General features: G+C 47.4%; 2 protein-coding genes across 7 annotated transcripts in view; one reads left to right on the top strand and one right to left on the bottom strand.

Moving 5' to 3' along the window:
* Positions 1-15,694, top strand: part of NHERF2 (NHERF family PDZ scaffold protein 2) — a 58,831-nt gene extending 43,137 nt beyond the window's left edge. The window contains exons 4-7 of one of the 2 annotated variants that reach the window (XM_083414025.1): positions 773-926; positions 4,914-4,957; positions 6,053-6,115; positions 9,934-15,694. In XM_083414025.1, the coding sequence (XP_083270151.1) occupies positions 773-926; positions 4,914-4,957; positions 6,053-6,115; positions 9,934-10,092 (420 nt within the window). In that variant the 3' untranslated portion in view covers positions 10,093-15,694. The remainder of the gene's footprint in view (positions 1-772; positions 927-4,913; positions 4,958-6,052; positions 6,116-9,933) is intronic. The other variant, XM_083414026.1, reaches the window with a different exon arrangement.
* NTHL1 (nth like DNA glycosylase 1) lies at positions 13,100-25,465 on the bottom strand. Of its 5 annotated transcripts, none has more exons than XR_014505021.1 (7): positions 25,345-25,465; positions 24,658-24,920; positions 23,351-23,521; positions 20,709-20,868; positions 18,313-18,418; positions 13,214-17,827; positions 13,100-13,175 (listed from the first exon to the last, which is right to left on the bottom strand). XR_014505021.1 is itself a non-coding variant. In XM_083414042.1 (6 exons), the coding sequence occupies exons 1-6, from the start codon at positions 25,454-25,456 to the stop codon at positions 17,704-17,706; spliced, it is 936 nt and encodes a 311-aa protein (XP_083270168.1). In that variant the 5' UTR covers positions 25,457-25,465; the 3' UTR covers positions 13,100-17,703. The 5 variants fall into 5 exon arrangements, 2 of the variants coding, with proteins under 2 accessions (XP_083270168.1, XP_083270169.1); XR_014505022.1 differs by having other exon boundaries at positions 13,100-17,169; positions 17,229-17,827; XR_014505023.1 differs by lacking the exon at positions 23,351-23,521 and having other exon boundaries at positions 13,100-17,169; positions 17,229-17,827.
* Between the last annotated feature and the right edge of the window lie 20 nt (positions 25,466-25,485).

Raw genomic sequence — 25,485 nt, 5'->3', positions numbered from 1 at the left:
GCAACAACTTAACCACAGTTTTGGTTTGATAGGTGAACTCAGCACCTTTGCTGGGCTAAGAGCAGCCAGGTCCGGGGTATTTGGGGGGAGGTGTAATCCAGATGGGGAGCATATTCTGGAGCAGCCGCACCACTGCTTTTGATCCAGGATAAGCACTTAACTAAGCACATCACTACCTTGCCCATGTAACTAGTTTGCTGACATTTCCCCTCCAAATCCCCAAAATAATAATAAAAAGAAAACAGTCAAAGCAGAAAGCAGCAACATACCACATGATGAACTGATTAATTGCCTTCCATTGTCAGGTGATAATTGGCGCCCAGGCATGAACAAAATGATCCCCTTTGCTCCATTATCCTAGGCTAGCAACAAAAGGGCAGTGATTGTTTGTCAAAGCCGTGAGAGCCACTGTGTGGAGTGAATTTCCCCTTTGTCCTGGTTTAAAATAGCAGATCATAGCAGAACCATTCCCCTCTGGCTGCTGTTGGTTCCTTTGTTCTAAAAGGGACAAAACCTTTTAGCTCTTTATATCTATGTATTGGAGGGGGAGCAGTTTGTTACAAAATCTAATGCTAGATTAAAACAAAAGAAGAGGCCAGCTGGATCAGGCCAAGGGAGGTGCCATCCAGTCCAGCATCCTGCTCTCACAGGGGCTAACCAGATACCGCAAAGATCTCCAAACTGTCTCCCAAGGCAGCCCCATGTGAAATGCATTGTGGTAATCCATCCATTCATTCTCTCCCTCCTACCTATCTGGTTTTCTCTCTCTCAGGTCAACGGGATCAACGTCGAGGGCCTGAAGCATTCCGAGGTAGTGTCACATATCAAGTCCAAGGAGCATGAAGCCACACTGCTAGTTGTGGACCCCGAAACAGACGAGTATTTCAAGAAACTGGGCATCACCCCTACAGAGGAGCACATCGGAGGTAAAGCATTTCTCCTAGAATCAGCTTTAGCAGAGGGGGCAAGGATTGTGCAAGGGAGATAGATGTCCCTGTGTAGGCACTATCTGCACTATACATTTAAAGCACAATAATACTACAGTGGTACCTCGGGTTACATACGCCTCAGGTTACATACGCTTCAGGTTACAGACACCGCTAACCCAGAAATAGTGCTTCAGGTTAAGAACTTTGCTTCAGGATGAGAACAGAAATCGTGCTCCAGCGGCGCGGCGGCAGCAGGAGGCCCCATTAGCTAAAGTGGTGCTTCAGGTTAAGAACAGTTTCAGGTTAAGAATGGACCTCCGGAACGAATTAAGTACTTAACCCGAGGTACCACTGTACTTTAAACAGCAACAGCTCCCCCCCCCCCCCGGAACTGTAGTTTGTTATGGTTGCTGAAATTTGTTAGGAGACCTCTGTTCCCCTCCCAGAGCTAGCATTACCAGAGAACCTAACCAACAGAAAATACAGCAAAGGGAATGAAAACAAATGACACCTTTTCAGTAGAGTAAAGGTAAAGGTACCCCTGCCCATACGGGCCAGTCGTAGGGTTGCATGCTCATCTCGCTCAAGAGGCCGGGAGCCGGCGCTGTCCGAAGACACTTCCGGGTCACGTGGCCAGCGTGACGAAGCTGCAACTGGCGAGCCAGCACCAGTGCCGCACACGGAAATGCCGTTTACCTTCCCGCTATAAAGCGGTACCTATTTATCTACTTGCACTTTAGGGGTGCTTTCGAACTGCTAGGTGGGCAGGAGCTGGGACCGAACGATGGGAGCTCACCCCGCTGCGGGGATTCGAACCGCCGACCTTATGATCAGCAAGTCCTAGGCATTGAGGTTTTACCCACAGAGCCACCCGCGTCCCTTTCAATAGAGTAGCACCCCTTTATTATGTACCCAGTAGCAGGGGGAAAGCCGACACCCTCCCCCCCATTATATAATTTTTTTGGCTCATATGATTTTGTACTGTAACCAATCTCACCACATGACTGAAAGTATAATGCGGTGAGATACAAAACAATCTGTAGTTCCCAGAATTCTTTTGGGGAAGCCATGACTGCTTTAAATGTATAGTGTAGATGTGGGATACATAGGTTCTGCCACAATTTCATCTTCACAACAACCCTGCAAGGAATGACTGGCCCAAGCTTTCCCAGTGAGCAAGATGGCCGAGTGGGGATTTAAACCTGCAGTCTCCCCCTAGCTTGACACTCCATAACAGTTGTGATGGCTGAGCCTGATGGGAGTTGTAGTCTGAAACATCTGGAAGGCACCCAGCTTGGAAAGCCTGCTCTTTAGTTAGCGTCAAAGCATGTTCCTTGTCTGCAGTACCCGTTAACAACGAAACATCTTGGAATCATCTTTCTCGGCTTGAAGTTTCTGCAGTCACTCTGAACATTCCTCCAATCTTGCCAAGGAAGAGAGTTGCTCTGGGCATGTGCAGAGTTTCCCCCTTCATCACAGAAACTGCAACCAGGTTCCATGCATTGGGGATGAAGGGGAGAAGAGCTCTGCCAGGTTTCAGCTCCAGACACTTTTACAAACGAAGCACCAGCCGCTGGCCTGGATCCAAGTAGAGAGCAAAATTTTGCAAAACAGCTGTTTTTTAAAAAAAACCCTAGCAGCGGATACCCCCTCTACTGGCCTTGCAGTTTTTGAGTTTTGTAAGCTGTTGCTTAGCCAGAGCTGTGGAGGGGAGAGACCACTGGGTTCCACTAAGCATCCATATCCCCGCTCTCCTTGCAACCCCCAATCCTCCTTCCTTGGCCGGGTTGAATGGAGAGCTCTGTATGTTTTTAACACAGCTGTTTCTTATCTAACTAAGCTGAGTTCTGCCTCCAGTGCTGGATTGTCTTTTCCTGGCCTTCAGTGGAGAGAGGAATCCAAAAGAACGACTTGGAACAATTCAGAACTGGAGGGGGGGCGGGTGGTGGATGTAGAGAAATGGTGTCAGATGCTGAGAGCAGGAGCAAAATAAGAGATAGGGTCAGGGAGAAACTCTTTTTCTTTCTTGGCATGGTGGATAATAAAGCCCCTGTTCTCCTCTTAAGGAGATGCAGCTAGCAGGATCACCCAGTCCCAGAAAGTATGAAGGGTTTCGGGTTGTCACTTGGAGTGCTGAGGCCTGTTTTCAAGCGATAGCTGAGGAGGAGGAGAGCCAGACCAGCTGCTGCTGAGTTACAGGCAAAGGAGAGAAAGAGGGGGAAGTCTTGCAGGAGTGACGAGGCCTTTAGAGCCCACATCCACAGGATATCAGTAGGGATGCTTCTGTTTATGAAATTATTGCTGCATGTTGACTGTTACAGATGGTCTGGTTCCTCCGTTTGCTCCTGATGTTGTGGAATAACTTTATGGCCTAAATCTGGGACAGGGAGAGCCCACACAGGAGGTAGAGTGTTGGACCACAGTGGGACCTGGGTTTGGATTCCTACTCATCGTCAGAGCTCGTGTGGTGACTTTGGTCCTAATTTACCCAAGAGCATAAAAGCAGCCTTGCTGAATCTGGCCAGTGGCTCATTTAGTCCAGCATCCTATTCTCAAGCAGGGCCTGCATGCAGTATTTATCTATATTTCTCTCTCTCTATATATATATATACATATAGAGAGATAAATATCTCCTAACATTCAAAGTGGTTTACAAGGGAGACAAAACAATAACATTATCAATGAGAATATTAACAACAATAATTTAAGACTTTCAAAAATTTAAAATAACAATACACTATATGCATAGGCTTGTCTAAACAAAAATGTTTTTAGTGGGCACTGAAAAGAGTACAGTGAAGGTGCCTGCCTGATATCAAAAAGCAGGGAGTTCCAAAGTGTAGAAGCTGCCGCACTAAAAGGTTTCTTCCAGATGTTGAATGAGTATTATGCAGCACCTGTAAAAGTGCCAGTTCCAAAGATCTGACCTATTAAAATAACATTTATACCTGAAGATATTCCTGAAATATATCTGAAAGAATAGCTGATAGGATGTTTTATTATTATTATTATCGGTCAAGATACAAGTCAGTGAAAATAGAATAACAATAAGAAAGGAAAAGAAATGTTAGCAATGCATATGCACACAAAAAAGGATAATAGGCATAGCAAATGCAATACTATGTGTCTAAACAGAGTTAATGCATCTACTTTAATGATCTACATTGTTCTTAAGAGTGTGCATAGTTTTATATTTTCCTTTCAATACATTATGAAAATGCTCCATTTTCTGCAGAAAGATTATGAAGTTGCCTTCCTTCACTTAATTTTGTGGGGGAAATTAAAGGGACTTTAAAAGGATGTCCCCCTGAGCCCACTAGAGCAGTGATGGGGAACCTCCATCTTATGGGTGCCTCTGTACCTGATGTCATATGGCAAAATTGCAACTCTCTGCTAAAAGTGGAGTTGCCTTGACAAGCGTTGCCATGGTCCCTGGCACTTGCAAAGGCACAGGGTTTTGCAAGACCTGGCAGACAGCTGAGCCATGGTGCCTGCAAAGTACTGTGCCTAAACAAAAATGTTTTAAGCAGGTGCCAGAAAGAATACAGTGAAGGCGCCCGCCTGATGTCAATAGGCGGAAGCTCCGAAGTGCAGCATTCATGCAATCAAAGTCACAGCTGGTTTGGCCCTCAGAAGGACATACATAGGAACAACCCTCACCTGAAAATGTTTGGTGGGGCTTCATGGGGGAGCCTCTTTTCTTTTTGGTATGTTTAATAGATTATTGTATTTTAATGTTCTGTTGGAAGCCGCCCAGAGTGGCTGGGGAAGCCCAGCCAGATGGGCAGGGTATAAATAATAAATTATTATTATTATTATTATGTGTCTGTGCTAGTAGAACTTTGAATCTCTGAAACCAAATGACAGTAATGTTTGACACAGGGATAGTTCTGTGGGTCTTTTGTTTTTTGGCATGTTATCAGGACGTTTGTTGAGTTTCCACATGACTGTATTCAACTGGGGTTCTTTCTCCTTTGCCTTCAGGTGGACTTCCTCAGCCCATGACCAATGGGTCAGCACAAACGCAGGTAAGTGATGGGTACGGATGGGTGAATCTGTCTGTTTCTGTCTCTCTTGGTTTCTTACTTTTCCATTCTTAAGTTCAGTTCTCCATATCATTGGGCATTTCCCCCCCAAAAAGTCCTCATGAAAATATCTGCATTTTTGTGCATTCCCCCCCGTTATACATTATTGTATGCAGTTTTGCCCAATATACACATTCTTTTGCAAAACAATTTCCTGGAATAAGAAGCATTTTGATGCATACATGACCCTAGTGTATTCATTTTTGTACACATTCTCTGCCTGGAGAACTGCACAGCAAAATTGGGAGGACTGCGAATTTTGAAAGATGACTGTGTTTTGAGTTCCAGTTTGGTTTGCCTTGAAATGTAGACTGAATCAACTTCCACCCCTACCCTGTTACCTGTTCAGAATGTACAGCAGAGCTGAGTGTAGCTTTCTTCAGCCTGATGCTGTGCAGGTGTGTTGGACTACAACTCCCATCAGCCCCAGCTAGCATGGTGCCCGTGTCCTTGGCCCATGGTGACTGGGGCTGATGGGGGTTGTAGTCCAACACACCTGCACGACACAAGGCTGGGGAATTCTAGTTTTCTTCCAGGTATTCACCTTGAGTCACAAATTTAAGATGTGACACATAGGACATGTCCATTTCGGATCAACGAGATCCCTGGCCATCTTCCTTCACTCTCCTCTGTGGCTTCAGCAACCTTTGGCCCAACTTATTTAGATCTGTCTTCCCGCAGTGCTAGGAAATGAGATGGATCACATGAGATCGAAGGGCCGCAGCCTATAATGAGAAATCCTTATCAAACTGACCCAACACAATATGCTGCCTTTTCTTAAAAACTTCCGTGACTTGTTCTCTGCCTGGAAACTTTATTGTGAGCCATCCAGGGGAAAGATTGCAATGGAGATTGTGTGGGTTGACCCACCTTCCTGTTCTTCTTTATGGCCCATGTTTCCCCAGGTGGCACCACCACGCTCACCATGCTGGCACAAAACCTCAAGGCACTGTCCTACAGCTGTCCAAATCGTGTTCTTAACCCCTCCAGTTCCACTTTTCTTGTAATAAACACACACCCTCTTTCCATTCCCGACAGCTGAATGGGGGATCCATGTCCTCGTCCCACAGCGATTGCCAAAGTCCTGAGAAGGAGTCTGAGGTAAACAAAGTCATCCCATTTCTTGACCTGCCCAAACACTGCACAGGAAACCTCGTATATATTCTTTCTTGCATTGACAAGGAAATCCCCTGGACCTGCATCCTTCCAGGGGTCCCCCTCTGGATCCTGCCCCTTCTTCTTCCTCCTCCTCCTGCCTCTGCCAAGTTCTTCCTCTCCCTCCTTCTCAGTGTCTCTGCGGCATCCATCCATCTTCTCTTTTCTCCTGCTTCTAATATGGAACAGGCTTTTGTCTTCTGCTCATCTGGACTGGGACATTTTCCTGCTTTCTGGCCTTCCACCTCTTGCAAATCCCAGGGCCATTTCTGCACCGACTACCTCCTGCTTCCTGCACAACTTTTCCAAGCTTGTCACCCTTCATGTGGTTTTAGGATCAGTGAGTGGTGCCTCTCTCAGTAGTTCTGCCACCCTTAGATGTTTGGTGTTGTAGTGGCCTGGGGGAGGGCATTCCCCGTGGCAGCCCCAAAATTGTGGAATTCCCTCCCCACAGAGGTGCACCTGAAACCTTCATAGTGCAGCTTCTTGACCCTGGCTTCTTGGACACCTGAGATGTATATTTTTTAGGACCCGCCCTGTTTTTGTGACTGCAGATCATTTTAACTGATTCTAATATTGTTTTAGGGACGCGGGTGGTGCTGTGGGTTAAACCACAGAGCCTAGGATTTGCCGATCAGAAGGTTGGCAGTTTGAATCCCTGCGACGGGGTGAGCTCCTGTTTCTCGGTCCCAGCTCCTGCCAACCTAGCAGTTCGAAAGCACAGCAAAGTGCAAGTAGATAAATAGGCAGGAAGGTAAACGGCGTTTCTGTGTGCTGCTCTGGTTCGCCAGAAGTGGCTTAGTCATGCTGGCCACATGACCCGGAAGCTGTATGCCGGCTCCCTCGGCCAATAAAGCGAGATGAGCGCCACAACCCCAGAGTCAGTCACGTCATTAGGTCAGGGGTACCTTTACCTAATATTGTTTTGGGGGACCGTTAAGTCTAGAGAAAAGGCGATCAAGGGATGATGTGATGGAGATTTATAAAAATTATCTGTGGCATGGAGAAAGTGGATAGAGAAAAGCTGCTCTTCCTCTCTCATAGCACTAGAACCCATAGCCATCCGATGAAGCTGAATGCTGAAAGAATCAGGACAGATAAAACTCCTTCTTCATGCAGCGCATAGTTAAGCTATGGAACTCCCTCAAGAGGCAGCAATGGCCACCAACCTTGCTTCAAAAGTGGATTGGACAAATTTGTGGGGGAGAAGGCTATCAATGACTACTAGCCACAGTGGCTATTAGCCTGATCCAGCAGAGCTCTTCTTAAGTCCTTCTTTTTCTATTGTTATAACCCGCCCTGGGACCTTATGGCAATGGGCATGTCATAAAAAAATAGTAATAATTGTAACAACGTGGATAGGAAATGTAGTTGTTCTTGACGCTGCTGCTGCCATGTAAGGCTTTCCACTCCAAAATTTAGCTTCCCTGCTCCCTCCTTCCAAACAAGCAAGTTTCTGTGTGTGTGTTTTCGTCAGCTGTTAAACATCTGCCATGTTCCACCACAGAGGTGGCCAGAGTCAAACTGTCTTCTCTTATTTCTCCTTCCGGGGACCCCTCAGGATGAAAGAAGGAAGAGAACAATAGAAGCCACTAGGAATATGTTGATGTAGAGGGAATATGAACTATTTCTGGCAAAAAAAATAAAGCCAGCGGATTCCCGCTCCCAAACCCCTATACTTTTTTTTAAAAAACAACAGCTTAATTGCATTCAAATGCGAAGGGAAATACTTGAATGCAATGCAGCTTATTTATTTCCTCACGCTCTGCCACCACTGCAGCCCTGTTTCTTTAAGAGAGAAATATGCAGGCCTTGATTAGAGGAGAGTTTTGTGAAGACCACAGAGAGGCTTGAATTACTGGGGATCTGATCCCTGTTCCTTCAGAGGAGCAACTGGCCTCCCTGTTCACTGGAGTCCAAAAACTCTGCATTCTTTCCATGCCGGGTTGGTGGTGAGGGAGAGGAATTATTCACTAGTTTCATCCAGCTTTTGCCAGTGCTGGCTGATGTCCTGCTTTCTTACAGGCTTCATCGGCTTGGTTCCGCTGAGGGCCTTTCTTGGTTTTATCGCCTTGGGTCCTGATCCTGCCATGGGCTTGTGGTTTTGAATAGACATAGGAGGAGAACCCTAAGTGGCACTTAATTGTCCCAGAGGGCCACTCTGATAGGGGAGTGGGGCCAGTGTTAGAAACTCAAGATATGTAAGCTAGGCGCCAAATGGCACCTTAAGCTTAGTTTATGTCTATTTGCCAGGGGGTTGGACTTGATGACCCTTGGGGTTCCTTCCAGCACTACAATTCTATGATTCTATTATCTCAGCTACATTGCTTGACTGTAGCTTGCTCTTACAACAATTCACTTGTCTCAGGAGGCAAGAAGGAGAAACATAAACAGTGGAAATGGAAATAGAATCAACTAGGGGCTAAGGCAGAAGTTTTTAAACTGTGGTCTGTGAGTTCCATTTGCGTGGAAAGGCTGCAGCTCAGTCGGATGTATCCGCACTTAGTGCTGGACTTCCTTTCCTTGATGTGATGATGGAGGACTAAGATGCTCAGCAAGGGGTCCATGATTCGCTCGGCAGTTCAGGAGCACATGCCATGTATCTTTTGCTGCGCATGAGTCAGCTGGCTCAATGGAGATGTCAGTCGCCCAGAAATCTCCACATACTCGCAATTGGACCCGCACCAAGAGCAAAATGCACCTGGTGCCCAGGAAATTTCAAACACTGGGGACAATGACCTACCACCGCTCCCAAGCGGATTTGGCTACCACATCCCAATGCTTTCTGATGCTGCTCATCCACATCCGCTTGCTCCCTGGGTTGGAGGTTGGATCCTGCCCGAAGGTGTCCAGTTGCTGACTGCTGGTTTGTTTAATCGCCGCTGTATGTGACATCCCTTTGTCATGCCAGGCATAGCACATGAGACCTTCTCTGGATACAAAGCACATGCCCTTCCATTAAGCTGGAGGCCCATCCCTCCTGCACTCTGCTGGTGATGCATGATGACATTTGGGCTGCAGAGTTGGGTCTGTGGTGGGTTGACATGGAGCCAGATGGGTTGGTACTTGCTGATGTTCCAAGAACTTGGGCGCTATGAAGAGTAAGCGCAGCTCTTCGGCATCAGAATTAGGGACATAGGAAGCTGCCTTATATTGAGTCAGGCTATTGGTCTGTCTAGCTTTGCATTGTTCACACAGACTTGTGGGGTCTCCCAACCCTGCCTGGAAAAGAGACCAGGTATTGAGCCCAAAGCCTTCTACATGCAGAGCAGGTGTCCTGCCACTCAGCTACATCCATTGGTCCATCTAGCTCAGGATTGTCTGCATTGATTAGCTATGGCTCTCTAGGGTTTCAGACCAAGGGTCTTTCCTAACCCTGCCTGGAGATGCCACCTGGGACCTTCTGCATGCAAAGCAGATACTCTGCCCCCGAGTTACAGTTCTTCTCAGTTGCTGCTTCCTCTCCTAAGAGCAGAGGCTGAGTTTTGCCCTGTCAAAGGCTCCAAGAGACCCAGTCTGCATCCTGCGATGACTCTTTAGGTTTTTTGCTGCCTCCTCTCAGCTCTATCTGCAAGGTTCTCGTAGCCTCTCCAAACCCTGCAAAATGAGTTTGAAAAGAGATGACAGGTTGAAGTGGGGGAAAACTTGCCCCTTGCACTAAATGCAGCACAGGAGCCCCCACCACACCCCTCTATCCCACCAGTCCTTTCCCTTCTTTTGAATCCCATTCTTTTCTCTTCCTTTTTAAAAAAAAATCCCGCTAGGTGGGAGAGCCTGGGAAGAGGGATCCGTTTGAGGAGAGCGGCTTGAACCTGAGTCCCACGGCAGCGGAGGCCAAAGAGAAAGTGCGGGCCAAGCGGGTGAACAAAAGGGCCCCCCAGATGGACTGGAACAAGAAGCGGGAGATCTTCAGCAACTTCTGAGCCGGCAGAGGAGCTCCTCTCGACTCCTGTTGCGGCTCCCCCCACCCCGGCCTGGAGACATTTGCAAATGAGCACGGGGATGGCGACGGCCGCGCTGTGCCTCCAACGGGCACCGCTCCAAGGCGTGCCAGGCTCTGCTTTTTACCATAGGTTTGTGTTGCTTTGTACAAAGCACATTCCCTCCTCCCCCCCTGCCCCCAGCCTCTTTTATTGTACAAAAGTGGTCAGAGAGAGAGAGAGAGAGAGATTGAAGCTGCAGGGCTCAAACACACAAAACAGGCAACTGTGAAACTGCCACAGTAACAAGCAGGAAAAGCAAGCGGCAATTTTCCTTTCCTTTTTGAATCGCTTAACCTGCAATATTTAGAATGTATTATTTATAGGATCATTTTTATATCATTAATTGTTTGAGCTTCTTCTGCCTCTTCTTGTAGCGATGTCAATATTTTTTTTTATAATGTCCCAACCAGAACTTGTTAACCAGAGCCTTTCCACTTAACTGGATGCTGCGGTCTGCACTGTGATGGGTTAGCAGCAGCTGTTGCCAACCTGGTGCCCTCCAGATGTTCCAGATAATGGCCACTCCTTGCAGCAGCCCTTGGTTTGGGGCAGGAGGGGGCATCAGGTTGGCAGAGACTGCTGGGTTTCCATGTTGGCATCCTCATAAATGTGGTTGCCTGACCATTTCGTGATTGTGCGAGTTTTCTCTGTGGCTTTAAACTTGGACTTTTTATTTTTTAAAGGAGGGAAATTTTTTCAGCCCCTCCATCTGTTCGTAGTTAGTGCTTGAAACGCCCTGACCCTTTAAGCCTCAGGCACAGCAAGCCCCCTTTTCTTTGCAAATTGTTTTTGCCTTGTTACCACTTTTCAGAACAACTGCGCTTTCCGAAAAGCCCCTTCCCTTCACCAATTTTCAGAAGAACTGTGCTTTTTGAAAAGTCCCTTCCCTACCAATCGTGGCAAAAGACCACAATTATTTGGTGCGCTCAGGTGCAGAAATGCATGCCGTCCCTTGCCAACCCCCTGGGGCCAGGGTAGGGTAGAAGGAGGGGGGGAAAGCAAGCGCCCCCCCCTTTCTAAATCCTGACATTTATAAGGAACACTGTTCTGAATTGGCTGGAAATAACACTTTTTAGCGAGACTTGGGAGAAGCACAGGAAGACAATTGTATTCGTGAAATACTAACATTCCTGGGAGCGGTTCCTCTGGGAGACAGTGTCCTGCTGGCAAACGGACGGGCATCTCGAGATTTAAACAGAAGCTCCCCCCTTTTTGTGCAAGTTCATTTAACCTCCAACCGCACAACTATTTCCACTTCCAGGCCTTTTGAAAACATGCACCCCATTTCAACATTGCTGATGTTTCAGTGGCTGCACCATTAACCAACCTTCCTTTCAGTTTAGCAACAATAAGGTATCTGCACGTATCAGCTGTTCTAAGGAAAGGCTGTAGTGGATGGTCTCCCCTTTAACATATGACTACTAACCCTTTCCACAAGCAGTGCCCTGGTGGGAGATGATGGACAGAGTGGTCGCCAAAGCCTTTTCCAGGCCGAGGGCCACATTCCCTTGTGGGCGATCTTCTGGGGGCTGCATACCAGTGGCAGGAGAAACCAGAAGCAAAGGTAGTGGAGCTCAAAGGGCTCCCCCCCCCCCCGCAATGGTCTGAGGTTCTACACCAACCCTCACCCTTCTCCAACCATGTAATCCAAAAGGTTTCATTACAGTCCAAGAACATTTCCCAGTAAGGGATAAAGGACATGATGAAAGCACCAAGCAGGCCTTGGTTTGAGAAGGGGGAGTGGCCTAGGAAGCACCCTGAGGGCCAGATGGAGAGGCCTGAAGAGCCGCATTTGGTCACTGGGCCCGAGGCACCCCCTCCCTACAGCCAAAGTCAAATCTCGTGCTTTAACCATAACACATAAAGTTGGATTTAACAAGCTCTGAATGTGTTTTAGCTTCTGCAATGTTCTTTCTGAAGGAATGGCTCAGAAGCACAGAATGTGTCTCTTTTTTGAGACGGCAACACATCCACATCTACTGACCATCTGACCTGCTCATTACCAGAGTTAGGCCCTCTCCGTTACTTCCCCCACCCTCCAAATAGAAGAATTGTTATTAAAGGCAAGGAGGCATGGAAGATGTTGGATTGCCATCTTTGAGGGATTATTTAGCTGTGATTCTTGCGCTGCAAGGGGTTGGACCATATGACTCTCGGGGTTATATGATTCTGTGATTCCCTAGATCTGTGGTGTCCAAACTTTTTTCAAAGAGGGCCAGATTTGATGAAGTGAAGGGCCGTGGGGGCCGACCAAAGTTGTTAACCTTTTTTTAGGATTGAAGTGGTTGAGCTTTGTTTAGGATTGAAGTTGTTGAGGTTTTTTAGGATTTTACCCTAGGAAATAAACTGCCACAGGGGCTGGAGGGCCGGATTAGGCCCCCGAAATGCTCTAGACATGCCTGCCCTAGATAGATCTTGATGTTGTTATAAGAGGAAAGAGTTGGGAGACAGATTGACCCAAGGGGCCCAGGTTTCCAGGGAAGTTCTTACCCCTCCCTGTGTTAATTCATGGGAGGGAGTATACTGTTTAGTGGTGTTGTTTTTAGGCACTGAAATGTCTTGAATCCAGGCCTGAGTGAAAGTGGATAATTCTGGGGTATTGCTCCTACTTACTAACTGAATTTGATCCTTCTCAATGAGTGATGTATGTGAACTGTGTGGGCCACATAAAAGTAAAGCACACACTCCTGTGGAACCCCTACACTAGGCTCTTCTGTTCTTGAGGAGATCCCTTTGCTAATCTGCTGCCCTCTAGCTGTTTTGAACCACAGCTCCCATCAGCCTCAGCAGGCACACCCATGGTTTGGGCTGATGGGAGTTGTAGTTCGAACATCTGGAGGGCACACAGTTGGCAAAGGCTGCTTGAGAGTGATCACATTGCAGCAGCAACTCAGAAATTGTTATCCAAACACTTCTGCTGATTCTGCTAAGTGAGGGAGGAGTTAAAAAAAAAAAAGGAAGCTTGCTAATGATTTTATAACACTGTTAATCTGGTAAGGGGAGGCAGGTAGGAAGAGTTTTTTCTTCCAGCCTTCTTTAGTGAGACATCACAACCTTTCACACCCTTTTCTTCTTTACAACCACTTCCACAACAAGTATTAAAAAGCAAGCTGGATGGCATGCAGTTTCTCTTTCATAAAAAGAGGTATGTCTGACTAAGCAATTGCCACCCTTTTAATTAGGGCACAAATGTAAAATCTATATAAGTATTCAAGAATTTGGGGGGGGGGGGACATTTTGTCTTCAGGGATTCTTCAGCTGTGATTCCTGCATTGCAGGGGGTTGAAATAGATGATCCTTTGGGCCCCTTCCAACTCTTACAGTCCTATGATTCTACAATACCCTGCAACATGACCAAGTGCCCTTTGATATAAGTACACTCTGGGGGCTTTGTGTATGTTTTGCAAATAACTAAGCTGAATAAGGTGCCTTAGATTATTCTCCAGTCCTTTGGGGAAATGGCTGCCGTGTAGCAAAGCTGGCTTGGTAAATGGTACCATTCTCTAGTTATATGATTGGTTTTGAGGAATAACCTTGTATACAGTTTCATTGCAGGAGGCTTTGAGAGAAATGCAAGGTGGAGTATCGGTGTCCATGATGGACAGCCCTCTACTCATAATCTGCCCCAGGAGTAGCCAAAGCAGTGTTCTCTAGGTGTTGCTGGACTCCATCTCCCATCATCTCTCACCATTGGTTGTGTTGGCTGGGGGTTATGGGAGTTGCGGTCCACAACATCTGGAGAGCACCACGTTGGATACCCTTTGTCCACACCAGCTTTTACCAATCTGATGGTCTCCAGCTATTTTGGACTACAATTCCTAGCAGCCCCAGAGCACCAATTTGGGGGGAGCTGGTCTGGACGCCTAAGAAATGTGCCCTAATTCTGCACCTGAGTTAATCTAATTGAATGCCACATTTTGACTGATTTTGCATAGTCTGCCTGGCTATCAGAGGGACACCATTGTAGTCCTCACCTCTGTCCCCTCTGAGACCTACCATCTCTGTCTTCTGAGGTAGCACCAGGCATCACCCACCACTTTTGAATTTTATCTCAGTAGGCATGAGAACTAGAAAGCGATCTTTTTGCAAACAACAAACCACCCCGCCCCCCCCCCCCCCCAATATTTCAGATTGATTCCATGGATGTTCAGTGATTATAAGCTCAGCAGGCAAGAAGGCTTTGGCTACAAATCACTGCGCTCTTCACTTGATGATGATGATTTTTATTTTAAAAACAGGGTTTCTAGCCCACATGGAATCTGGGGAAATGTCAGGAATTCTTTCCCCCTTTGAGACTCATTCTTTGCCAAGCTTGACCAAAACATTCCAATTTGTTTTTAAAAACCTGCACCATTGAAGACTGTGAAGCTATGTAAAAATAAATATATGTAAATATGACTAATTTGCACAACTCAGTCTGCAGACGTGGGATTTTACCACATTCCCAAACCATTTATTATTGGAGAACAGCTGACTCCCAATCTAGCCCCAGTTATGCTCAGCTAGTCCCATAGATGCCCATTAGTATTGAAAGGGGGCTTCCTGCTGATGCCACAGGAAGGGTGTGCATTATGGGGCAAATGCAAATAAGAGTGCATGTAGATCTTCCTTCCCCAGATATTTGGAATACATATCCCATCACCCATGACCTTTGGCCATGCTGGCTGATACTGATGGGAGTTGTAGTCCAACAACAACTGGAGGGCCCCAGGTTGAGTAGGCCTGCCATAAATCTCTCTTGATTACTCGGGACCACTGATTCTAGGAGGATAATGAAATGTTTGTGAATGAAAATGTGGCTTTCTGAAGAATGCTCTGCTGAGTCTTCTTTAATTTTTTTAACAAAGAAAACACTTATTGAGTGAGACTGGTAGTAATTCAGGTATATGCTAATACCTGCTGACAAGGTTGCTTGAAACTTGATTTTGAGAACGGTCGGTGTGAGATTTATAAGGGCTTTGTTGGGGAGGGCTGCTTTGATTCCTTAAATGATTGGAGGGCGCTTGTTTTTCAAATTAGGCTAAAGTTTTTACCTCCAAAAGAGTTGCCCCCAATGCATTATTAGCAAAGGTGCTGATGCACCAGAGGTGTGTGTATGTTGGGATAACACCTTGGGCTCCATGATCGAAGAAAGGTGAAATATAATAGTAAGGAAATGAATGAATGCAGGACTGGTTTGAACAAGGATTTCTAAAGTCATTCTTTAAGGATAGGAGAGGTGTGACAGAAGCACAAATTTGAGGGTTGTGGTACAATTGAAATCTCCTATACAAATCTGTACCTATAGAGGTATCTTTCCCCCTACCCCTTCCAAGAAAGCAAACATCCCAGTCTCTGTTCCGTGGATTGACTCATGACGATTTAAAAGCACGCCTGGCTCTCTTTTCTCTGCCATCCTATATGCTCTGCAGCACTTAACTCAGTTTCTGCACATCTAACCTAGACATTCACTAAAAAGTTATAAGAAGAGCTGTTAACTGCATTGTGTAAAAAAATGTATACTAAAATGTCAATAATAAAACTGGTTTCCCATGTACAGCGAGTTTTATGATGTTGGTGTCCAAATTATTATTTCCTTATGGTATCCCTCTCTTCCTCCCACCCAGCTTTTGTGTCTGTTTCATGGCTGTGCCAGATTGCCTCACTTCTAGGTGCATTTAAATTATCAGGGAAACATATTCCAGCCCCACAAGGAAGGTTTGAAGCAGGGCCAATGAGGGGGTATGTCATAGGGAGAGTCCCAGGGGACAGAAGGAAAGGCCTGGAGGGCTGCTTTCAGATCCCGGGCCCAAGTTCCCCACTCTGGATTAAGCCCCCTCTTCTGGGAAACCTGAGCACCAAACAGAGACTGTTAGACAAAATTCTTATTAAAAACAAAACTGTTTATTATATAAAAATAAGAATTACTATTTAGGTAAATGCAGTTCTTAGCATTTGGCTTATGTGACAGGCTAAGCAAAGCTCAAGGCTTACACTGTATTCCAAATACCCCTTTTGTTTGCGACATCTCAAAGGCTTCGTTCTCACATAGGAGAACTCTTACCCAACCTGGTGTCTTCCAGATGTTTTGGACTGCATTTTATGGCTGCGCTGTCTGGGGCTGGTGGGAGTTGTAGTTCAAAACATCAGGAGAGCGATAGATTGGGAGGAAAGCTGATCTAAAATCTGCAAGCCCTGGAGCCCATCAGATACAACTGGGGTGGGAAGAATTTTTTCTGTCTCATCTGTTTTTAAACGTCCAACTCTCCCTACCTTGGCAACAGGCTAATTCCTCCATGACGCTGGGACAGGCCTGAATGACATCATCCAGTGGAGCTGGATAACTCCTTTTGCCTGGTAACTAGCTTATTAGCATTTAAATTGGAAATTCTTCAAGGGCAAAGGCAGCTGACAGAATCCACAAACACTTCTTAGGAAGGTCTGGGAAGAAAATATGACCGGCCTCCTTCACAGTGTGTGTGGAGGCAGGGAGAGGCAAAAAGACAAGGAAATACAACACACCCCTGGTTGCTCTTCAGGCAGAGGCTCTCAAAGTGAGAGCCTTGCCCTTTCAAAACAAAGGCCGGAGGATGTCATGTGAGCTGAACCTTAGAAATTCTGGTCAGACATATATAGCTTATGACAAAGAGATTTCCAGACATATCAAAATATGTGGACCTTCCATTGACAGGACACAAACTGAACTTTCTGCTTGTTTTCATTTTCACCCTAAAGAAAGTTTCACCCATTTTCAGCCTGCCTCCCCCCCCTCCCCATCTCCTCTTTCTAGCCACAGGAATCCAACAAAATCTTCATTTAAAAGATACTGGTGGCTGGACTATACTTTTGAAGTAGATTCATCATTTTAAACACACATAGCTTTGCCCAAAGAACCATGGGAGCTGTGGTTTGTTAAGGGTGCTGGGAGCTACTGGCAGACCCCTTATTCCCTTCCGGCTTCAATTCCCAAAGTACCTTCAACCCCTCTTCCCCAGGAATTCTGGGAACTGTAGTTCCCTGAGGGGGAAAGGGGGTCTCCTAACAACTCTCAGCACCCTGAACAAGACGCAGCTCCCAGGATTCTTGGAGAAGGGGGCTGGCGGGGGGACCACGACTATTTAAAGTAGCATGTCACTGCTTTAAGTGTATGGTGCTGATGGGGCCTGAGCTAGCTGAACTGAGCTATGTCAAGATGTACACGTGCAACTGGTTTCAGTGGGACTCGAGTCCAGCTAACTTAGTCTGGAATCTAGCCCCAATACGTTGCACTTATTTAACTACTCCCTGTGTGGCTTCATACTTGGGTTAAGAGGAGTCCTTTCAGGGCAGCTGGGGACACCACACTTAAGTCAACTCTGTGGTCCTTTTAACAATGCTATTTGGACCCCTCTCACCTGTGCATGGCTTGGAGACCAGGAACCGAGTCATTGCTGTAGTGCCACCAGATTTCAGGGTGAAAATCCCTCTTGCTCAAGCCACTGGCAGGTCAGCTACAGCGTCATCAGTCCATTGGTGGGCCCCCAAGTCCTAGTCCCCCAGTATGGTGGCCTGTTCCAGTAAGTGTTGCATCTCTCAGCGCTTCCTCGAAGCCGGACAGATGTCCCTGTTGAGGCATTCACTGCAGCGTGGATTTACAGGTAAGCAGACTTGCTGCCCAAACCCAACAAGAAGCCAGTTTATCTCACTCCAGAGATCTCTAGGAGGAGAAGGAAGGGAAATGTTCATTTACCATCATTATTAATTTGATTAATCACCCACCCTTCACCCTAAGGCTACAGGAGTTGTAGTTCAGAAAGATTTGAAGGGTCGTTGGTTAGCTGCCCCTGGAGCTTAGCTGAAGGCCTAACCCTGTGGTAAATTTTGTATGGGAGAAGGGAAGCCTTCAGACGTCCTCCTCTGAGGCCGTTTAGGGCTCTCAAGATGGAAAACACCACTTTGAATTGGGCTCTGAAATGGAATGGGAGACAATGAAGACGGCATGTTGATCATAAAGCCAAACTATTGTTAAAACAAGCCACAGCTCGCGAGCCAAAAACAAACCATGACTTCACATTTTGCTTAGGCTAAACAAACCATGGCTTGGCGTCATGTGTGGCCCAGGTCACTGAATTAAAAAAAAAAAGAAACTGAGAGAACACGTGGAGTAAAGAAAAAAGTCAGAATTGACCCTGGCTGCCTCACCTGGGGAGCCACTCTTCCAGAGCCAGCCGAGTCTCCTCAGGAAGCTTCGTTTCCTTCTTTGCCCACTTCAACCTGTTGGAAATCCGGTGCACATGTGTGTCCACACCTATGGAAAATGGTGAGTAGAGTCAAGGGAGAGGAGATCCCACATTCAGTTCCCAGAATAGTTAGAGGATATTTGACCCCTACTTGAAGGAAAGGATGGTTTTGTCTTTGAGCTTTTGACCAGAGGAGGGCTGGGGGACCCGTGGCCCTACAGATGTTGCTGGACTTCCAAGTTCCAGCACCACTGGCTGCTGGCCCAGCTGGCTGGGGGGCTGATGGGAGTGGGAGTCAGGAAACTGGAGGGCCACAGGTTCCAGATAGTCACTGGGCTGTCAGTAGCAGATACAAGAACATACTGCTTCACATAGGTAAAGGTAAAGGGACCCCGACCATTAGGTCCAGTTGTGACCGACTCTGGGGTTGCGGTGCTCATCTCGCTTTATTGGCCAAGGGAGCCGGCATATAGCTTCCGGGTCATGTGGCCAGCATGACTAAGCCACTTCTGGCGAACCAGAGCAGTGCACGAAAACGCCATTTACCTTCCCGCTGGAGCGATACCTATTTATCTACTTGCACTTTGACGTGTTTTTGAACTGCTAGGTTGGCAGGAGCAGGGACCGAGCAATGGGAGCTCACCCCGTCGTGGGGATTCGAACCGCCGACCTTCTGATTGGCAAGTCCTAGGCTCTGTGGTTTAACCCACAGCGCCACCCGCGTCCCATTACTGCTTCACATAGTACATAATTAAACTGTGGTACTGTGGAGGCAGTGATGGCCACCAACCTAGGTGGCTTTAAAAGAGGACTGGACAAATTCATGGAGGAAAGTGCTATCAATGGCTACTGGCCATGATGGCTATGCTCTGCTTCCAAATTTAGAGGCAGCAATGCTTCTGAATACCAGCTGCTGAGAACTACAGGAGGGGAGAGGGCTTTTGTGCTCAAGTCCTGCTCGCTGGTTTCCCACAGGCATTTGGTTAGCCACTGTAAGAATAGGATGCTGGGCTAAATGGACCACGGGTCTGATCCAGCAGGTTCTTCTTATGTTCTGAGGGATACAACACAACGTTTTGATTTTGAAAATCCAAGTGTGTTCAATTCATTTGCATATACTAATGTTTTGGATTGCGGAAAATACTGCTTTCTGAATTGTGCCTTGCCGGTGTACTGTAAACCAGGGGGTTCCCAAACACTGGTCTGAGGACCACAGTGGTCCGTGAACTTCATTCAGGTGGTCCACAGCATGCCTGTGAAGATCAGGATCTGCTGCTGTGAAGTGGCAGGTGGAAGGAAGCGACTTTTGGAACCAGAAATGGAAATTTCAACATCCTTATTAGGGCAAGACCTTTATTAGGCCAACCCAAATAGTCTGGCTAGCTGGTAAGCAAAAGTGGGGGGAGGGGGGAAAATAATGCCCCTTTTAATGTCCCGAGTCTGCATTTTGTAAGAGTCTTAAGTCAGAAGCTCGGAGGAGGCATTCAAAAGAGGCTCACAGGTGCCATGCAGGTATCAGGTTGCCTCAGGGCCTCAAATATAACAATGGCTGATTCCCCACCTTTGAAATTACTGGGCACTGTCTGTCACCCAGGACTGCCGCCATCTCTGGGCGAAACACACAGGCTCCTTGATTAATCGGGAAGGAATTCCAGCAGAGAACCCCGAATGATATTCTCCCCACCCTCAGTTTTTAATCAACTGGTTCCTGAAGTCCCATTCATCAAGAATCAGCCCTCCCAGGTTTCCTGTAACCGGCAACCTAAAATGTTAATTGGAAGTACTGTTAAAATAAAAAAGGTGGGTTAGCGCAAGAATGGGCCATGGAGCCACAGCGCCACCTCCTGCCTATAGCAGGATTGCACCACAGTCCCAAAATCCAAGGTAGGCCTCCTAACAGGAATTGCTTTGAAATGACAGCTATTCATTTGAAAAGCACAGGTGCGGCATAGATTCTAACACTGAATTCAATGGGGCTGCTGAGTAGACATGGTTATGATTGCTCTGTAAGTGTGTGAGCCACAAAGGACCCATTTCACCTCTGCTTCAGGTGGCCTTACACAAACTACGTACATAAGAAGAGCCCATCTAGTCTAGCATCCTGTTTTCACAGCGGCTACCCACATGCACCAGAGGGAGACCTGCAAGTAGGACCCGCATACAAAAGCCCTCTCCCCAGGCAAAAACACTCAAGGGGTGTGTGAAGCAAGACTGCTGAGGGTGTGTGGCCTGGGGAATGTTCCAAGGGCCAGATAGATAGGCCCAAAGGCCCAAGAGTCCCCATCCCGGGTCCTTCTAGAAGCTCTGAATCCTAGAGCAAATGAGTTGGGACTGCTAAGAGAAAAATAGAAACAATACCGATTCCAGAGACGTCCTGCCAGGCAATGTCCATCACCAAATGGGCCATCTTGGGTCCAACCCCTGGGAGTTTCACTAGCTCCGCCAGTGTCCTTGGGATGTCTCCAGCATAGTCCTGCTTCAGAATTGCTGTGGTCTGCTTGATGTAGCTCACTTTCCGCTGCAGTCAGTGGAAAAATGGGGGGATGTGTGCTGGAGGTTTAGCCAGCTGAGGAACGCCTCAAGCAATGGAGGGAATAAGGGGGCTGACTGTGAGGAATGAGGGGCCCGGATGAAAGCAGGGACCACAATGACAATGGAATCTCTGAGCCTGGCTTTGGCTGGGGAGGGCGGCATATAAATAAAATTTTATTACAGTGTTATTATTTATTATCTAGCAGAGATGTGCTTTCAGAACCACAAAGTAGGAAGGATTATTAAGCCCCTCGATAAGGAGGCCTCTCTGGTCTCAACCAGACCCACAACATTTGGGGCCTCCTCTCCTTAAACAGCTTCCACAACCCAGCTGGTCATCAGGACCACTTGTAATTAAGATCTTGAACCTGTTTGCTTATTTCCTCCTCCCATCCAATCTATTTTCCTTTTGTGCTATTGATTACTTAATATTGAAATACAGTGGTGCCTCGCAAGATGAAAAGAATCTGTTCCTCGAGTCTCTTCGTCTAGCGGTTTTTTCGTCTTGCGAAGCAAGCCCATTAGCGGATTAGCGCTATTAGCGGTTTAGCGGCTATTAGCGGCTTAAGGGATTAGCGGATTAGCTGCTAAAAGGCTATTAGCAGCTTAGTGCCTTAGAAAAAGGGGGTGGGGAGTGAAAAAAAATCGCAAGAATCGCAAGACATTTTCGTCTTGTGAAGCAAGCCCATAGAGAAATTCGTCCTGCGAAGCACCTCCAAAACGGAAAACCCTTTCGTCTAGCGGGTTTTCCGTCTTGCGAGGCATTCGTCTTGCGGGGCACCACTGTACAGGAAGCCCACAACTTGCACACATTTAACTTGTGTGCATTCAGCTTTACATGCATGGCAATTTTTTTATTTTAAAAAGAAGTGAAAAGTGGCATGGGTTCTGTGAAAAATGACTTTGGCAATCCCACCTCCGTTAAACCCAGTGAGTTTTGAGTACACACAATTTTGGCTTTAGGTGCGATCCCTGGAATGTAAGCCCCATGTACGTTGTGGGCTTACTGTAATAGAAAAGTTATACTATTTCATGCTACAGTCAAGAAAGCATTAAACAGTCCTAAATTAAATCTTTGCTCCATATGATTTGTAAAGGCGGGTGGGATACATAAACTTGCAAACTGTTCTGATTTCTGCCTCCCCTCCCTTAATCTTACTATTTCTGTAACTTTAGACATCAAAGTGACATACCATATTGTATTAAACCACTCGTGTTCTTTCAGCATTTTGGGAGGGTACCACTTAGGGACTAATATCAATTTTGCTCCTCTTAAGAAGTCTCCAGCTAGAGTAAGATGCTCTGAACATACAACATTTTTCAGATATACCACGAGAATCTTAATGGGTTTGGTGGTATGAAAGAACCAATTACAGTTAAACTGTGGAATCCATTCTTACAGGAGGCAGTGAGCGCCATCAATTTGCATGGCTTCAAAAGAGGGTTAGACAAATTCATAGAGGAGGATAAGGCTATCAATGGCCACAATCCATAATAATAATAATAAATAATTAAATAATTTATATCCCGCCCATCTGGCTGAGTTTCCCCAGCCATTCTGGGCGGCTTCCAATTGAGTGTTAATAACAATTCAGCATTAAATATTAAAAACTTCCCTAAACAGGGCTGCCTTCAGATGTCTTTTAAAGATAAGATAACTGCTTATTTCCTTCACATCTGAAGGAAGGGCGTTCCACAGGGCGGGCGCCACTACCGAGAAGGCCCTCTGTCTGGTTCCCTGTAACCTCACTTCTAGAAATGAGGGAACCGCTAGAAGGCCCTCGGTGCTGGATCTCAGTGTCTGGGCTGAACGATGGGGGTGGAGACGCTCCTTCAGGTATACAGGACCGAGGCCGTTTAGGGCTTTAAAGGTCAGCACCAACACTTTGAATTGTGCTCGGAAACGTACTGGGAGCCAATGCAGATCTCTCAGGACCGGTGTTATGTGGTCCCAGCGGCCACTCCCAGTCACCAGTCTAGCCGCCGCATTCTGGATTAACTGCAGTTTCCGGGTCACCTTCAAAGGTAGCCCCACGTAGAGCGCATTGCAGTAGTCCAAGCGGGAGATAACTAGAGCATGCCCCACTCCACACCACACCAATGGCTATGCTCTACCTCCACTGTCAGAGGCAGGAAGCTTCTGAACACAAGCTGCTGGGAATTGGAAGTGGGGAGAGCTGTTGCATTCAGGGCCTACTTGCAGGCTTCCCATTGGGGCATCTGGTTGGTCACTGTGAGAACAGGATGCTGGGCTGGATTGTCCCCCTTTAACCTGACCCAGCAGCTATGATCTTCAGACGTTCACATTTTCTAAAGTCTTTAAAGCTGTTCTCCCAACCGCAACTCTGCCAAACACAAATATAACCAGCTTCATTTCCTCAAAATGCCCAGCGCTGATTACTAAGATTAGGGCAATAAAAATATTGGCTTAATGCTTTTCCTCTTTCCTATTCTCTCAAATGGCTCACCTTCCAAAACCCCACAGGGTAGATGAGCTGGCCTAGAGTCACGTCATCAGTCTCCAAGATGTTGTCCACAGTGAGGCCATGCTCCCTCAGGCGCATCATGGCTGCCGAAGTCACCTGATCTTTGGTTTGGCTGGAGAGCATGAGTGACAAGAGGACCTGGTAGCGCCTAACCTACAGTATGGTATGGAGATGGAAGGTGATCATCACAGGATATCATCTTTCGTCAGATCTACTTTGTTTTTTTTCTAGAACCACCTAGGGGCCATATTTCTTGATAGGCAACATATGCTAGTAATGGGCAGCAGTGGCGTAGCGTGGGGGTGCAGGGGGGGCCGGCCACACCGGGCGCAACATCTGGAGGGGGGGCGCGCTCGCACTCGCAGCTCTCTGCCCCTACCTGGCTCACTCACTCTCTCTCACTGCAGTGCTGGCTGTGCAAATCCGATCCGAGCCGCCGGGTCGCCGCCCACTGTGGAGAGGAGGGTGCCAGGCATGCGGTGCGGAGAGAGAGCGAGGGACTATCTGGGGGAGGGACAGTGCAGCGGGGGGGGGGGGCGCAAATTACTTGCCTTGCCCTGGGTTAGGGGGCGCAAATTACTTGCCTTGCCCCGGGTGCTGACAGCCCACGCTACGCCACTGATGGGCAGGGCCAAAAGCAAAAGTACCGTATTATTTGCTCTATAAGACTCACTTTTTCCCTCCTAAAAAGTAAGGGGAAATGTGTGTGCGTCTTATGGAGCGAATGCAGGCTGCACAGCTATCCCAGAAGCCAGAACAGCAAGAGGGATTGCTGCTTTCACTGCCCAGCGATCCCTCTTGCTGTTCTGGCTTCTGAGATTCAGATTTTTCCCCCCTTGTTTTCCTCCTCCAAAAACTAGGTGCGTCTTGTGGTCTGGGGCGTCTTATAGAGCAAAAAATATGATAGTTAGAGCAATGGATGTGGCTAGAGCCTTTACATCCCAGCTATGTAAAAGCCAGAGGTTTCTACGCACACAGATTTCTCTGCGGTCTTCCATCCAGGTAAATGGATGGAAACATTATCAGGGTTCAAGGGCAGATCTCAGCCAGGCAAAAACACTCAAGGAGGGTGCAGAGCAGGGCCAGTGAGTGGTTAGCTTTCCTAGCATCAGCTGGGAAAACCCATGTTATCATTGTTAAAACCAGATCTGTTCTACAAACAGATCTCAACCTCTACCTGCTGCCCAGTCCTGCTCTATGAGGGCAGGAAGGCAGACAATGCAACCTGCCAAGATCCTTCTTGCTCCTAAACATGTGCAGTTCAGCTCAGTTTTGAGCTCTCTCCTCACCTCTGGAGGAGCATCTCTGTCAAAGCATTTCCCAGCACCCATCTGGTCCACAGGGGCATCTCTCTCCTTCCTCATTTCTCGGATGTTGCTCAGGTGCTGCTCCCAGTTTTTTGGTTCCCACTTCTGCTTCTTGCCCTCTGCTTCGTTTGTCTTGCCCAGACCATTTCCTCCGGGAGAGTCATAGGCAACACTGACTGTCTTCTGCTTTCGGTGGATCTTTGTGCAGAAGGTTTCACTCAGTGCAGGAACACCCCCTCCCCCCCCTGCAAAAAAAGAGGAGGGAATATTGAACTGCAGATAACTCCATACCCTCCAACATTTCTCCAATGAAAATAGGGACATCCTAAGGAAAAGTGGTACATTCCAGGATCAAATCCGAAACCGGGGCCGCTTCTCTAAATCACGGACGTCCCTGGAAAAGAGAGACACTTGGAGGGTCTGTGCTTTGCATGCAGAAGGTCGCAGCATCAATCCCCAGCGGTATCTGCAGGTAGGACGGGGGTCGGGATAAAAAACTCCCCGCCTGAAAGCCTAGACTAGAGCCATTGCTGCCAATTCCTGTAGGCAAAACTCGGCTAGGTAGACCAATGCTCTGACTCAATATAAGTCTCAGGGGCCTCAGCCCAAGCCCCCTAGCTCTTTCCCCCAGAGGCAAGAAGCCTCCCTCACCCCCTTGCCGGGTCTGACCTCTCCTTTTGCTCAGCTGCAGCCGGGTGGAGACCCCGCGACTCGCGCACATGCCTCCGCCAGGACCCAGAACTACAAGCCCCACAATGCCCCGCGGCGGCCGGCGGCGCATTCACCGTCTCTGTCTCGCACACCAAGTCG

Source organism: Podarcis tiliguerta, assembly GCF_965153285.1.
Source record: "Podarcis tiliguerta genome assembly, chromosome: 14".
In the NCBI taxonomy this organism is placed as follows: Eukaryota; Metazoa; Chordata; class Lepidosauria; order Squamata; family Lacertidae; genus Podarcis; species Podarcis tiliguerta.
The sequence above is the reverse complement of the archived record's forward strand: the minus strand, read 5'-3'. Positions and strand labels throughout refer to the sequence as shown.

Coding starts and splice junctions, on each gene's coding strand:
- NTHL1 (XM_083414042.1), bottom strand. CDS start 25,456: ATGCGCCGCCGGCCGCCGCGGGGCATTGTGGGGCTTGTAGTTCTGGGT. Junction 24,921..25,344: donor GCAGCTGAGCAAAAGGAGAG/GTCAGACCCGGC, acceptor CTTTTTTTGCAG/GGGGGGGAGGGGGTGTTCCT. Junction 20,869..23,350: donor ACCCTGTGGGGTTTTGGAAG/GTGAGCCATTTG, acceptor CACTGACTGCAG/CGGAAAGTGAGCTACATCAA.